The sequence below is a fragment of the Macaca nemestrina genome, chromosome 19 (genome assembly GCF_043159975.1).
Source record: "Macaca nemestrina isolate mMacNem1 chromosome 19, mMacNem.hap1, whole genome shotgun sequence".
Taxonomy (NCBI): domain Eukaryota; kingdom Metazoa; phylum Chordata; class Mammalia; order Primates; family Cercopithecidae; genus Macaca; species Macaca nemestrina.
In genome coordinates this window covers 37186422-37200112 of record NC_092143.1, presented here as the reverse complement: position 1 = coordinate 37200112, position 13691 = coordinate 37186422, and the positions used below count along the sequence as shown (strand labels likewise).

The 13691-nt window shown below is 36.7% G+C and overlaps 2 protein-coding genes across 21 annotated transcripts in view; one reads left to right on the top strand and one right to left on the bottom strand.

The window, feature by feature from the left end:
* The window catches only part of LOC105489431 (StAR related lipid transfer domain containing 6), a 38310-nt gene extending 37066 nt beyond the window's left edge, over positions 1-1244 (bottom strand). For 3 of the 15 annotated variants that reach the window (XM_071085297.1, XM_071085301.1, XM_071085306.1), the window contains exon 1: positions 1105-1241. The gene's annotated coding sequence lies outside the window, so the exon portion shown is untranslated. The other 12 variants (XM_011754276.3, XM_071085303.1, XM_071085294.1 and 9 more) reach the window with 11 other exon arrangements.
* Positions 1086-13691, top strand: part of C19H18orf54 (chromosome 19 C18orf54 homolog) — a 35160-nt gene continuing 22554 nt past the window's right edge. For 3 of the 6 annotated variants that reach the window (XR_011616869.1, XR_011616870.1, XM_071085293.1), the window contains exons 1-6: positions 1087-2179; positions 3043-3169; positions 3850-4178; positions 4967-5755; positions 6091-6241; positions 9048-9150. Coding sequence is in view for 3 of the 6 variants with exons in the window: in XM_071085293.1 (XP_070941394.1) it covers positions 3896-4178; positions 4967-5755; positions 6091-6241; positions 9048-9150 (1326 nt within the window). In the remaining 3 variants the exon portion in view is untranslated. Of the gene's footprint in view, positions 2180-3042; positions 3170-3849; positions 4179-4966; positions 5756-6090; positions 6242-9047; positions 9151-13691 lie in introns of all 6 variants that reach the window. The other 3 variants (XR_011616868.1, XM_011754264.3, XM_011754263.3) reach the window with 3 other exon arrangements.

Sequence of the window (13691 nt, the reverse complement as noted above, 5' to 3'; positions counted from 1 at the left end):
AAAGACATTTAGGTGGAACGTGGATACCAAAATCTAACTTTTTAAGCTCATGTCATTAACAATCCTTGTTTAATCCCTGAACAGGGCTTGTCTTAGCATAAAACACCGTTCTTGATTTCCTATTAGAAACCTACTTGATATTAACTGATCCAGACACTTTGAAGATTATTGGGACATACCGCTAGGAGGGTATGTCTTATTTTCAAATCACCAACTATTACTGCCACAATAGACTTGTGTTTAACCACTAAACTGAACGTTATAGCTTCTGGGCTTTTTCATTTGTTAAGAGAAAAGGGAAGGTAAAATTTAGTAGGCCACAAAGAGTAAAAAGAAGAAAGCACAAACAGTAAGACTACAGTTGTATTACCTGGTGATGGAACATCGGATGAGCTGGAACATATTCAGATGGAGTCATGGTCAAGGATATCTTCACTCATAGGGTCAGTGGAAAATAAACACAAACCAAGATTGGGATGGCCTCTTTTTTGTATACACCAATTGGTTGAAACTGGATTCTTTCCAGACTTGCAATCAGGTTTACACATGTTAGTGAGTCTTTACATCTGTTTGTATAATGTCCCTCTGTCTGGGCTGCCTGACTGGGTACCCAATCCGTGCTGGGTCACTGCTATTCTTCCCTGGGAATCAAGGTTCCCTAGGAGTTTGTTAAATCCCATCCCTGGCTAAACTCGGCTCTCCAATCTCCCATCAGCTTTGTGTGTGAGAGGCTCCGGGGTGTGATAGGAAAGGCACTGAAGGGGAGTGAAAGAAGTGGTGAGGGAGGCTGCCTACTAGCTGAGATGATGTCTTATTTTTGGCGGGGGATGCTCTGAAAGCGGGGAGGCTGAGCTCACTTGGAAAAACTGGAGCTGTGGGGCCGACTCTCAGCAACCGGAACGACGACCGCCAGCGCCCTTAAGTCTCCCTCCCCATCCAGTGCCCTCCCGCAGACCCCGGGGCCGGCCGAAGGGAGATCAGCCAGTCCCCGCGCAAACTGGCCAAGACTAGCTGTGACGAGGTTGGGAGGGCGTGGGGGGCAGCGACTTGGATGCAGCCCACATCCGCCCCCTCCCAGCCCCAGAAAGGAGGGAGAAACAGCACCTCCCAGCAGGGGTCGCGACCTAACGCTCCACAGCATCCTCTTCTCCGCTCTGGCCGCTTCCTCGCCTCCCCTAGCGCCCGGCGCCCCACTGCCGCGCGTGCGCACCGCAGGCCGGCGCCATGTTGGGGCGGTTTGAAAGCGAGCGCGGGCGTTGAGCTCTGCTGTGACGGCTGAGTAAGCTGCGAGTGAGGCGAGCCTTGAGGCGGGGCGGTGTCCGGGTTCGGGATGCTTTGCGGTGTCTCGCGTTGGGTAAAGGCCTGAGCTTTCGGCGGAGAGCTGTGGAAGTGTGCGGTTTTATTGTTTTGTTTTATTTTTATTTTGGGGCCTTAGAGGTGAGTTAGGCCGGGAAGGACGGTGTCTTTTCGAGGGTTGTCCCATCCTGTGACAGCCGAGAAAAGGCGAAAGGAGAGTGGCGAGGAAAGAGGAGGAGACGTTTCCTGAGGGAGGGCGCTTGTGGAGTCTCTGTGGAAGGAGGAACACTGTAGGGGGAGTGCCCCCCGGACGAGGCAGGGTCGCGGTACGCGGCGGAGGGGCCTGACACAGGCGTTTGGGGACCTGAGGCGGCGACGGGAAGAGGCTTGCGCTCTGGGTCTGTCGCTTCCGAACACTTCTCCTTCAGTCCATTGCGGCGCTCGCCCTGGTTGCTGAATAAATGGTTTCGGAGTGAAAAGCACCTCTTTGAAGACCTTGTCTGTGTCTGTGACTGCCGGGCGGTGGAACATCAAAGGGAGGGTGTCGCCTGATTGGGGCTGGAAAAGTTGGAATTCAGAGCGCCCGGTAGGGGAAAGATGCGCAGCGCGGGGTGCGGGCGACCTTCGCTGACCAGTCGTGGGTTCCTGGCTTTCTGCTGCTGAGTAAACAAACGTTCCCTTTCCTAACTTAGGAGTCACAGAGCTATTTCCAAGAGTTGTTCTTAATTTCCTGTGCGATATTCCCATTGGCTATTTGACACTGAACGTTCTGTTTTTGAATCAAAGGTAGTTGAAATTTCTTGTCAATAAGTTTAAAATTCTGTTTTTCTGCGTGATGGATTTTCTTTTGAAGATTCGAACTGAAGCCTGTACAGAGGAAATGGTAAGATATATGGGATTTGCGTGAGATATATGGGATTCAAAATAATCCTGTGGCTGAAGTGGGAAGAAGTGGGTGGGTCCATACCCACCTTCAGCCACAATTGGGATCTGTTCAGTGATTGTTGGAAGCAGGATAATGAGTGCATAGGGGTTTATTGAATGATTCTACTTTTGCGTACACTTTTGGGGAAAAGTTGGAAAACTTTTCATAATAAAACTTAAATTGTGCATTTTCTTTTTGTCTGTCCTGTGTGCTGAAATAACTAGTAAATGTTATCATCCACTTACGGATACCAGTACAACAGCTTTCTCTTTTAAGGTTTTGTAAAATAAAATCAGTAGCCTGTTCGGCATTCAAAGAGGGAAAACGTTTGGTCAGGCTTATCCAAACAAATTTATTTGAGTGAATTTAAACTTCTTTAAATAAAAGGGATACGAAAAAGGTGAAGCTGGCTTAGTTTAGCCATTCGTCAGAGATAATACCAGTATTACAGCATTCAGAGAAATCAATGAGACGAAACAACTGTTACCTCCTTATGTTCTGCCATTTGCACTGACCACGGTCAGATCTCTTGTAATGGCCATTGTATGCTCTAAGGCTGTGGTAGGATGATGTTTTACTTTGTCTCTTATTTAATAAGAAAAGTTTCGATATTTTAAAGCCAAATTTAATAGTTACTAAGATTACAAGTTGTTATAACTTAAATATTTCTAAAATTATAGCCAAAAATTAAACATTATAACATCATAGCATATGTTAAGTCCTCAACAATACTTTTTTAGTATAGGAAATCAATTGCTTTAATTTTAAAAAGAATGTCATCATGGACTGAATTAGTGCCGCTTCGTTCTGTTATTTCTTAGGTTTTCAAATATGCATCCTATTACTGTACTGAGGTGGACAGGGATTCTCTCAATTTTAAGAACGGACAAGCAGTAAGAAGAACACGTTGAGTTGATTTTCACATTATTTAAGCTTCCTTTAAAAGAGGTGAGCTGAATCCATTTAACATAAGAATTGAAAATAGGGAGGGTGGTAGCAAAAAACGAAGGTCAGGAAATGGTTATTAACTATGTTAGGAAACGTGCATATTGCTAGCTCATTCCAGAATAAGACCTACAGTTTATTTACAGTTAAATGTTGTAAATGTACTAGCATTTATAACATTGAAAGTAAATATTCTCCTTTGTTCCTTCTTCTTTTGAATACTTCATTTGATGGCTTTAAAAAATTATTGAGCACTATTATCTGCAGCACATGGTGGTAGGCTTATGATTTGAAAAATATTGTGTATAGGGGAATTTTAGGTATTGTGATGTCATAGAATATATCACCATAAGGGAAAAGACTATTCGTAAGTAGTTTTTAGGACTTTTTAAGGAGTGAGTACTCTTTCCTTGGTCTTTTCCATGTATATTCTCAGATTATTTTTGTATACATACTTCCAGGCACGTGGTAGGTACTCACAAAATGTTTTCTAAATCATTGATTAAGAAATTCACAATAATAAAGATAACAAAAAATCTACAATTCCAAACAAGGAGTGTCTGTTATAGATAATGGATTTTATTCTTTAAAGAAAATTATGAAAGGTTTACATATTTAGTAATTTTGTTTGTATATGGTCACTATTTTAATTGGCACCTTAACATTTTGTTTTTGTATTACAGTTGTTTTTAAGGGAAATGAATAGAAATAATCCACTGTGAAGAAGCCATGGCAAAATCAAAGACAAAACATAGACTTTGTTCTCGAGAATCTTCAGTATCTTCGCTGCTGGCAAGCTGCAGCCTGAGTGATAGTAATTCCTCTAATTCTGATGGCTCTTATCACTATAAAGATAAGCTGTACAGATCTGCTTCTCAAGCTCTACAGGCTTATATTGATGATTTTGATCTAAGCCAAATGTATCCTGGTACCAGTACTGGAAAAATTAACATTGATGAGGATTTTACTAATATGTCACAGTTCTGCAACTATATTTACAAACCAAACAATGGTATGCTTTTATTTTTTATGTTTTCTTTATGTTCATATGTTTTGAAGCATTTGAGAGATGTACTGTAGTATTGTAAAGTTTGACATTATTTTTGTTATTTTTGAGTAAAAATAACATAATATTGAGATCTGGGTATTTTTGTAAAATGATTATATAATTCTCTATGGAACAGTAATATTCACAAGATGTTAAGAGTTTGTCCATAATAAAGCTTCCTTGAAGACAGGTTTGGAAAATGCAGTTGTTGATAAGCCAATTACTACTTTACTGAACACTTACAGAACGACCCTAGAATAGAAAAAGTTTGTGTTCAGTTCTTAGGGGTATGTGGTCAGTATATTCCAGAAGAAAAGAATGAGAAGAGCTGTTCTCTATGTGTAATCCATGCCATTGCAGGGTTTGTAGGTGAGAAAACAAGTTATTTTTCCACCTAGTTTAATAGCATATTTTTTTCTAAGCTACAGCCAATATTGAGTGACCAGTGTTACTGTGATTGTATTAGTGTATCAAATATGTCTAGATGAAAAAAGTTGAAGAAACAGTAAATTCGAGAACACAGGAAAATTCAGGAGGTTGGAGAGAAACATGCAGAAATTAACACAGAATGAAGAATCGTGAGAAAAGCACATCCTATTTTATCAACCTATACCTTTTTATACTTTTAATCGAAACTTTAGTGAGGATAAGGGGAAAGCAGCAAAATGACTCTTAAATTCTTAATTCTCATTTACTGTTGGATATTATAAAATATTTGTATGTAATAAACAGAACTGTTCTTTGTTTTTCAGCTTTTGAAAACCTTGATCACAAAAAGCACTCAAACTTCATCTCCTGTAGAAGACAGACTATTAATGACATAGACTCCATGAGCCTAACAACTGATGATCTATTAAGACTCCCAGCAGATGGATCATTTTCTTATACTTATGTTGGACCTAGTCACCGAACGAACAAGAAAAACAAGAAATGCCATGGAAGACTGGGTTCATCGGACGTTGAGAAGAATCCAAATTTTCAAGGACCCTCCACTCCCGTGGGCAAGGATAACTTTGTTACTCCTGTTGTATGCACAAATATAAATGGAAAGCAATGTGGTAGGCTAAAAAACCCAAAACTTATGAATAGGACTAATAATTGCGTTTCTGAATCATCTTTGTCTTTTCCCAAGAAATCGTCTTTCAAGGACAGTTCAGAACACAGTCTTGAAAAGAATTATCCAAGATGGCTCACTAGCCAGAAATCTGACCTTAATGTTTCAGGGATAACTAGTATACCTGATTTCAAATACCCAGTCTGGCTCCACAATCAAGACTTGCTACCTGATGCAAATAGTCAAAGGGTTTGTCAAATATTTAAAGATGATCAGTGTTCCCATAGACACAGTCATCAGGCACAAGGAACTTCTCAGCTTATGAATAAATTAGATTGTTTTGAATATGCTTTTGAACCTTCAAACTTTTCAAATTCCTTGAGCGATGATAAAGAATTAGTTAATGAATACAAATGTGATTTTGAACATAGTCAATGTGAATGTGAGAATCCACTTCTCCCAGGACAATCCACAAAGCCATTCAGTGGTAATACTTTGTTTATAGCTTATAGTTCTTTTTCTTTTTTTTTAAACCAAAAGAAATGCTGTAAGTTGATGTGATATCTGGGAGTTTTTATGTTTTGTTTTCATGTCATACATCTTTTTAAAATGCTTATAATCTTCACATACAGCATTTTGTACCTAGAATATGTCTTTTCTCCCATTTTTTTCTTTGCTTGAGATGTCACATTGTAACATAATTTGCTGTTATAGATGAATGTACATTCCAAATGATCAGAACTCTTGTTGACTTTGTGAGATCTTGCTATGCTTTACATTAATTTTTTTCTTTAAGGATTAATAGTCATCTTTTACAATTAGGTGACAAAATTGAATTGCTTATCTTGAAGGCCAAGAGAAATCTAGAGCAGTGTACTGAAGAATTACCAAAGTCCATGAAAAAGGATGACAGTCCTTGCTCATTAGATAAACTTGAAGCAGAAAGATCATGGGAAAATATTCCTGTTACTTTGTAAGTAAGTGACAATGGAAAAACTGTTTAGTTTTCCAAATGAAAAATATCATGTGAATATCTGATTTATATTTAAATGAATGGTGATTAATAATATTGTAATTCCATAGAACATAGCTTTGTGTTACTTGCTTTAAATTTCATTTTTCGTTTATTACCACAAGATGGTATGATGTTTCATAACCTTAGGTACTTTATATAACATCTGTCTTGGTTATGTGTTCATTTTGTTTCATTATAAAATATTGATAAGCATCTTAATATGAGGGATTAGAACCAGAAACAATTATTTTGCAGAGTAGGGTTATGAAATTCTTGTTATTTTCTTCTGACTTAAAGCTTTTCCTCTGTTCCTCTATATTCTCTCCATATAATGGAGTTACAAATTTCTTTTTTTTTTTTTTTTTTGAGATGGAGTCTTGTTCTGTCACCCAGGCTGGAATGCAGTGGCACCATCTTGGCTCACTGCAACCTCCGCTTCCTGGGTTCAAGCCATTCTCCTGCCCTCCTGCCTCAGCCTCCCCAGTAGCTGGGATTACAGGCCTGCACCACCATGCCCAGCTAATTTTTGTAGTTTTAGTAGAGACGGGGTTTCACCATGTTGGCCAGGCTGGTCTCGAACTCCTGACCTCGTGATCCTTCTGCCTCGGCCTCCCAAAGTGCTGGGATTACAGGCTTGAGCCACTGTGCCCGGCCTAGAGTTACAGATTTCTTATTGTTTACATTTTACTTTCCCTTTTAGTTGTTGTTTTCCTTAAATGATGGTACATTTTTTATTATCAGAAATGCCTTATTGCTAACCCCATATCATGCCTTAGGCTTTGATAATTTATTATCTTTAGTTGTCTAAACTTTCGTTCTGTTATAGACAGAGTCTATTAGTTCCTGGATTCTTTTTTTTTATTCTCAGTTGATTGTCTGTTTTCAGAATGTAGACATTGACTATAATTCCAATTTAGAAGCCTACCTATGCCATTTTCTTGCTGTATGGCCTTGTAAATTTACTTGACTTCTCTAAACTTTAAAGATGGAGAAATAATGTCTGCTTCAGGGTTATTGTGAGGATTAATTTGACTAGAAAATGAATATAAAGTTTCTGACCTAGAATGAGCTCTCTTATAAATTTTAGTAGTGATGATGATTATCTAGAATATTTTGTTTTCTCCTTTTAGCTTAATTTCTCCATATATATTTCATATATATCACATATATTTCATATATATGTTGAGATATATATATTTAAACTTAGGTTGATAATGAGTTCATGTAATGCTTAACTTCTCTTATCCTTCTTGTTTCCTAGTTGCTTATTTTATCACTTGTTCTGTGTATTAATAAAGTATCATAGCTGCAATACTTTGATTTTAATTGGAACCAAAATGGGCAAGCAAGTAGTATCAGAGGTGCTTAAAATTTTTGAATGTACTTAATGTATTTTATAATTTGATAATGTAACTTCTAACTTGTATAATTAATACTATCAATAGTTTGGCTGAGTACCTTGCATATAACAATTCAATTTGGAAGACTGAATTTATATTGTGATGGGAATGTTTGTAGATAAAACTAGTGATGAATTGCTGAGAAGGAATAGATCTCAGTTTGAGATTGACAAATTATTATCAACCTGTCATCAAAAACAAAATGGAATAGGAGTACTCAAGGTAGTGTTTTAAGTGGTAGAGCAAAACCACAATCAGATCATTGCTTTTTTAAAACAGCTATTATGGAAAAGCTCAAATAAATTACGAAAGTAGAATAATATAATGAACCTCTATGTACTCTTTACCCGTCTTCAACAGTGTGGTAAATGTTTTTTAATAACAGATGGGCAGATCTACAAAGTGTTAGTAAAGAATCGGAGAAAGGACTACCTGATAGTATGAAAGAGCTTGTGAATTAGAAATCAAATATGTCAATAAAGAAGCATGCTTATTAAGAAAAACATCAGCATTGTGTAAATGTTAAAAAAAGATTCTTAGACATCTGAGTTCTTGAGTTACAAACATACCTTATAGTGATGTAAGAATAAGAGAGAAATAGGTTGAATTCATTTTTGTGATTAATAGAATTGGATTCTTGGAACATTCTTATTTTTGCTGGGGATACCCTTTCCTCTACTACCCCGTGAATATCAGGAAAAAAATGGGTATTTATTAAATGTACTAGGTACATAGAAAATTAATTCAGTTTATGCAATATATCTGTGAGATAGATGGGACTACAAATGTTGAAACTGAAATTCAGATAAATTACCTAAGGTCATACAATGAGTGGGACTGAGATTGCATGCAGGAATGTTAATTTCAGAATTCTTTTTCCAGAATAATCTGTCCTTTATGTTAATACCAGTTATAAAGGGGAAGTCTGTTCTGTTGCCTTCAAGTAGGAGAACATTTAACTGCCATTCTAGTAAAAACTTTTAATAGTTCATGGGGTTGTTGATTATTATCTGGTAACAATGTTTAATTGGAAAAATGTACTGTTTATTTCAAACAAGGTGAACTTGTGGAGCATAGTCTATAGTTCAGGCCTTGTTTAGCTGAATGCTGATATCTTCAGTTTCTTCATAGTGTTTACTTAAAACTTGAAAAGAGAAGCAGGGAGATAAGAAGGGGTTGGATTCTGGTATCAGTTTAGGGAGAAGGTAAGGGAATTACCATACAACATTAATATGGATCATATCCATGATGATTATTTCTTGGTGATTACTTGTATTTAAATGAGAATTCTTAAATCATGTACTGTTTACTTTTTAGAAATTGGGAACGTAATTACTATCTTGCATCCTTTAAATCCTGTTTAGCAAATCTCCTATTCCTGTTAACTCTGATGATAGTCCTCAACAAACTTCAAGGGCAAAGAGTGCTACAGGGGTTCTTGAAGACTTTCTAAATAATGATAATCAGGTAGGTGAAATGAAAAGTTTTAAAACTTATTAAAAAATTTATGAATAATATGTAGATACTAATTTTTAAGTTACCATCAGCGCAAATATTTATCATTTCTTTGTGTTGGGAACTTTCAAAAATCCTCTCTTTAATGTATTTGGAAATATATAATAATTTATTGTTAGTTATAGTTAGCTGATACTGCTTTAGAACACTAGGACTTTTTTTTTTCTATCTAGCTATAATTTTTTTATCCTTTAAGCAATCTCTCTCTATTCCTTACCTCCCTCCTACCTTTCCCAGTCTCCAGTAACCACTGTTCTACTCTTTACTTCTATGAGATAAGCTAGTAAGCTTTCCCATGTAAATGGGAACTATGATATTTATCTTTCTGCTCCTAGCTTATTTTACCTAACATAATGTCCTCCAGAGTGATACATTTTGTCACGAATGACAGGATTTCTTTCTTTTTGAAGACTGAACAATATATATATACATATATATATATATATATATATATTTTTTTTTTTTTTTTTTGAGACAGAGTCTTGCTCTGTCACCCAGGGTGGAGAAGAGTGGTGCGATCTCGGCTCACTGCAAGCCCCGCCTCCCGGGTTAATGCCATTCTCCTGCTTCAGCCTCCTGAGTAGCTGGGACTACAGGCGCCCACCACCACACCTGGCTGATTTTTTTTTTTTTTTTTTTTTTTTTTTTTTTGTATTTTTAGTAGAGACGGGGTTTCACCGTGTCAGCCAGGATGGTCTTGATCTCCTGACCTTGTGATCCGCCTGCCTTGGCCTCCCAAAGTGCCGGGTTTACAGGCTTCAGCCGCTGCGCCTGGCCCAGCTGAACAATATTCTGTTGTATATATATGTCACATTTTCTTTACCCTTCTATCTGTTGATGGATACTTGAGTCTGTATCTTGACTATTGTGAATAATGCTGCAGTAATGGATAATACTAATTTATATTCCACAAGTGATTATTTCTTAAAGGTAAGTTGTAATGGGAAATCTTAAACCATAATAATGACCTTCTTTGTCTCTTTCTACAATTGTTGACTTAGTCTAATTTGTCTTATATAAGTAAAGCTACTCCTACTTGCTTTTGGTTACCACTTGTGTGGAATATCTTTCTCCATTCTTTCACTTTAAGTCTATGTGTATCTTTAAAGGTGAATGGAGTTTCTTGTAGGCAACATATAGTTGGACAATGTTATTTTTATCTACTCAGGAAGTCCATTTCAAATTTTAACTGGGGAATTCAATTTGTTCACATTCAAGGTTAATATTGATAAGTGAGGACATATTCCTGTCATTTTGTTTACTGTACTCTGGTCATTTTATATGTTCTTTCTTCCTTTTTTCCCCTCATATTATCATTATGGTTTGGTGGTTTTCTGTAGTAGTGTTTTATTCTTTTCCCTCTGCTAGTAAGTTTTATATTTCCATGTGTTTTCATGACAGTGATTATCTTTTTGCTTCCAGATGTAGAATTCCCCTGAGCATTTCTTGTAAGGCAGGTCTAGTAGTGGTGAATTCTGTTGGTTTTGGTTACATAAGAAAGAGTTTATTTCTCTTTCATTTCTGAAGGAAAGCTTGGCTGGACATAGTATCTTGGCTTGTGATATTTTTTTCGACCCTTTTAATATATCATCCCATCCTCTCCTGGCCTTTAAGGTTTCTGCAGAGATATCCACTGTCGGTCTAATGGGAACTCCCTTACATGTGACTTGATGGTTTTCTCTTGCTGTTTTTAGAATTGCCTTTGCGGTGTAACCATAATGTGCCTCTGGGAGGCTGTTTTTAGCTTAAATCTACTGGGGGCCATTGAGCTTACTGGATTTGAATGTCCATATCTCTTCCCAAATGTGGGAAATTTTCAGCTATGATTTCATTAAATAGGTTTTCTATGCCTTTTGACTTCTCTTCTCCTTGTGGAATTCCCATGATAAGACATTTGTTCATTTTATAGTACCCTTCAAGTCTTGTAGGCTTTCTTTACTCTTTTTCCTTCTCTGATGGGGTAATTTCAAGTGACTTATCCTCAAGTTCAGAGATTCTTTGTCTATTTTATCAAGTCTATTAAGCTCTCTATTGTATTTTAAAATTTCATTCATTGAATTCTTCACTGCATATTTTCTGTTTGGTTCTTTTTTATGATTTCTGTTTGTTGACTTTGTTGCTCATATTGTGAATCGTTTTCCTGATTTGGTCAAATTATCTCTCTGTGGTTTTTTTGTATCATTGATTTAAAAAAAAAAAAAAGATTTTGAATTCTTTTCCCACCAATCTGCTGATTTCCTTTTCATTGGAGTCTGTTACTAGAGTTATTATATTCCTTTGGTGGTGTCATATTTTCTTGGTTTTTCATGTTTCTTGTGTTTGTTTGTTGGTATCTGTGCATCTTTCTGAATTATTTTCTGTGTGTTTTGTTGATGTTTGCTGTGTTTTCTTTGAACAGCTATTTTGAATTCTTTGTTTGCCAGATCATCTGCAGGTCTGTAGGATCAGTCACTTGTTTTGTAGAGGTTTTCTGTTTGGATTTGTCTGAAGTTTTCTCATGATTAGAATGAGGTTATGCATTTTTGGCAAGAATGCTGAAGAAGTGATGTGCTGTTCTCACTGCATCATGCTCATTATATATTTATATCATTAATATATTGATAAATTAATGCAATAATAGTAATATGTAATAAAGATAGAATATGTAAAAACTGGTTGTATTAACTTTGAACACTTAGTTCACTTTGAACACTTACTAAGGATAAAGATAAAAGTGATCTTTATCCTTAGTAAAGATACTGATTCTACTTGTAATTATTAAATATCTTAGAAAGAACTTTGCGACTTTGCAGATATCCTGTTTCTCCTCAAACTTTCGTCTACTAATTTTAGTATCCATTTGTGAATCCTGTCTTGTTTCTATATTAACTGAAAACCTTGTATAATGAAAAACTATCTTTTCCTTTATATTTGTTTAGTAAATTATATTATACAGATTCACTAATTTATTTTATTCTTGGTTTAGAGTACAGTATAATTAGTTATGCTGCTGTTGAAATTGTTTCAGGTTAGGCCATTAGGAGTTCCTTCATGTTGGCTCCTGTGTCCTTTTTACATGTCTCCATTCTTTTTTGAGCAGTTCTTTGAGGACCCATGGTTCTTTGTGTTGGAAAATGGCATTTAGAAACTAGGATCTAGGCATTAGTTGTGCTGAGTGCTACTAGGGTGTTGTTCATTATAAACTATGTCAGCAGGAAGATCTAGGAAACAAGTTTACCAACCCACACATACTCACATATGTACATTTTTTTATCTGTTGATCTGTGTACATATATGTGTATATGTGTGTGTACCTATAAATAAACACATATATGTATAAAATCATGAGTTCGTATTGATACCTCTGATTCCAGTCTAATACCATGATTTGTTTTAGCTTTTCCCATTCCCTATTTGTAACTTTCTCCTCCTATGAGAGTCCTTTCATTATCTACAGTAAGTTTGTTTGTTCAGTCTTATTATACATGCAAAGTAGTTTTAGAATTGCTAACCCATATTCCTCTAATTAACGAATTTACTAACTAGATTACATTATTTGTCTATTGCTTTTTTTTTTTTTTTTTTTTTGAGACAGAGTCTCACTCTGTCTCCCCAGGCTAGAGCACAGTGGCACAATCTCTGCTCACTGCAGCCTTTGCTCCCAGGTTCAAGCAATTCTCCTGCCTTAGCCTCCCGAGTAGCTGGAATTACAGGCACCCACCATACCCGCCTAATTTTTATATTTTTAGTAGAGGCAGGGTTTCACCATATTGGCCAGGCTGGTCTTGAACTCCTGACCTCAAGTGATCCACCTGCTTCAACCTCCCAAAGTGTTGGGATTACATGCGTGAGCCACCACACCCAGCTAAATATTGCTCTTTTGATCTTTAGCCTTATAACATCATATCAAAATACTGTTTTCCAGAGTTACTTAGGTTAATTATTTTCTTCCCAACTCCCTTTGGTGTGGTTGTGCTGTTTATTTATAATACTGTTAGTTGGTTCATTTGTCTTTGTATACAGTTGGTCCTCTGTATGTGTGGGTTCCACATCCGTAGATTCAACCAACTGCAAATTGAAAATTTGGAGAATAATAATAAACATAACAATACAACAGTAAAACATAATTTAAAACACAGTATGCAAGTATTTATGTACTGTTGACGTTGTGTATTATTTATTAAAAGTAATCTAGAGATGATTTAAAGTTTACAGGAAGATATGCATAGGTTATATACAAATACTGTGCCATTTTATAATCAGGGACTTGAACTTCCTTGAACTTTTTTTTTTTTTTTTTTTTTTTTTTGAGACGGAGTCTCACCCTGCTGCCCAGGCTGGAGTGCAGTGGCACGATTTCGGCTCACTGCAAGCTCCACCTCCCGGTTTCTGGCCATTCTCCTGCCTCAGCCCCCTGAGTAGCTGAGACTATGGGCGTCCACCACCACGCCTGGCTAATTTTTTTTGTATTTTCAGTAGAGATGGGGTTTCACCATGTTAGCCAGGATGGTCTC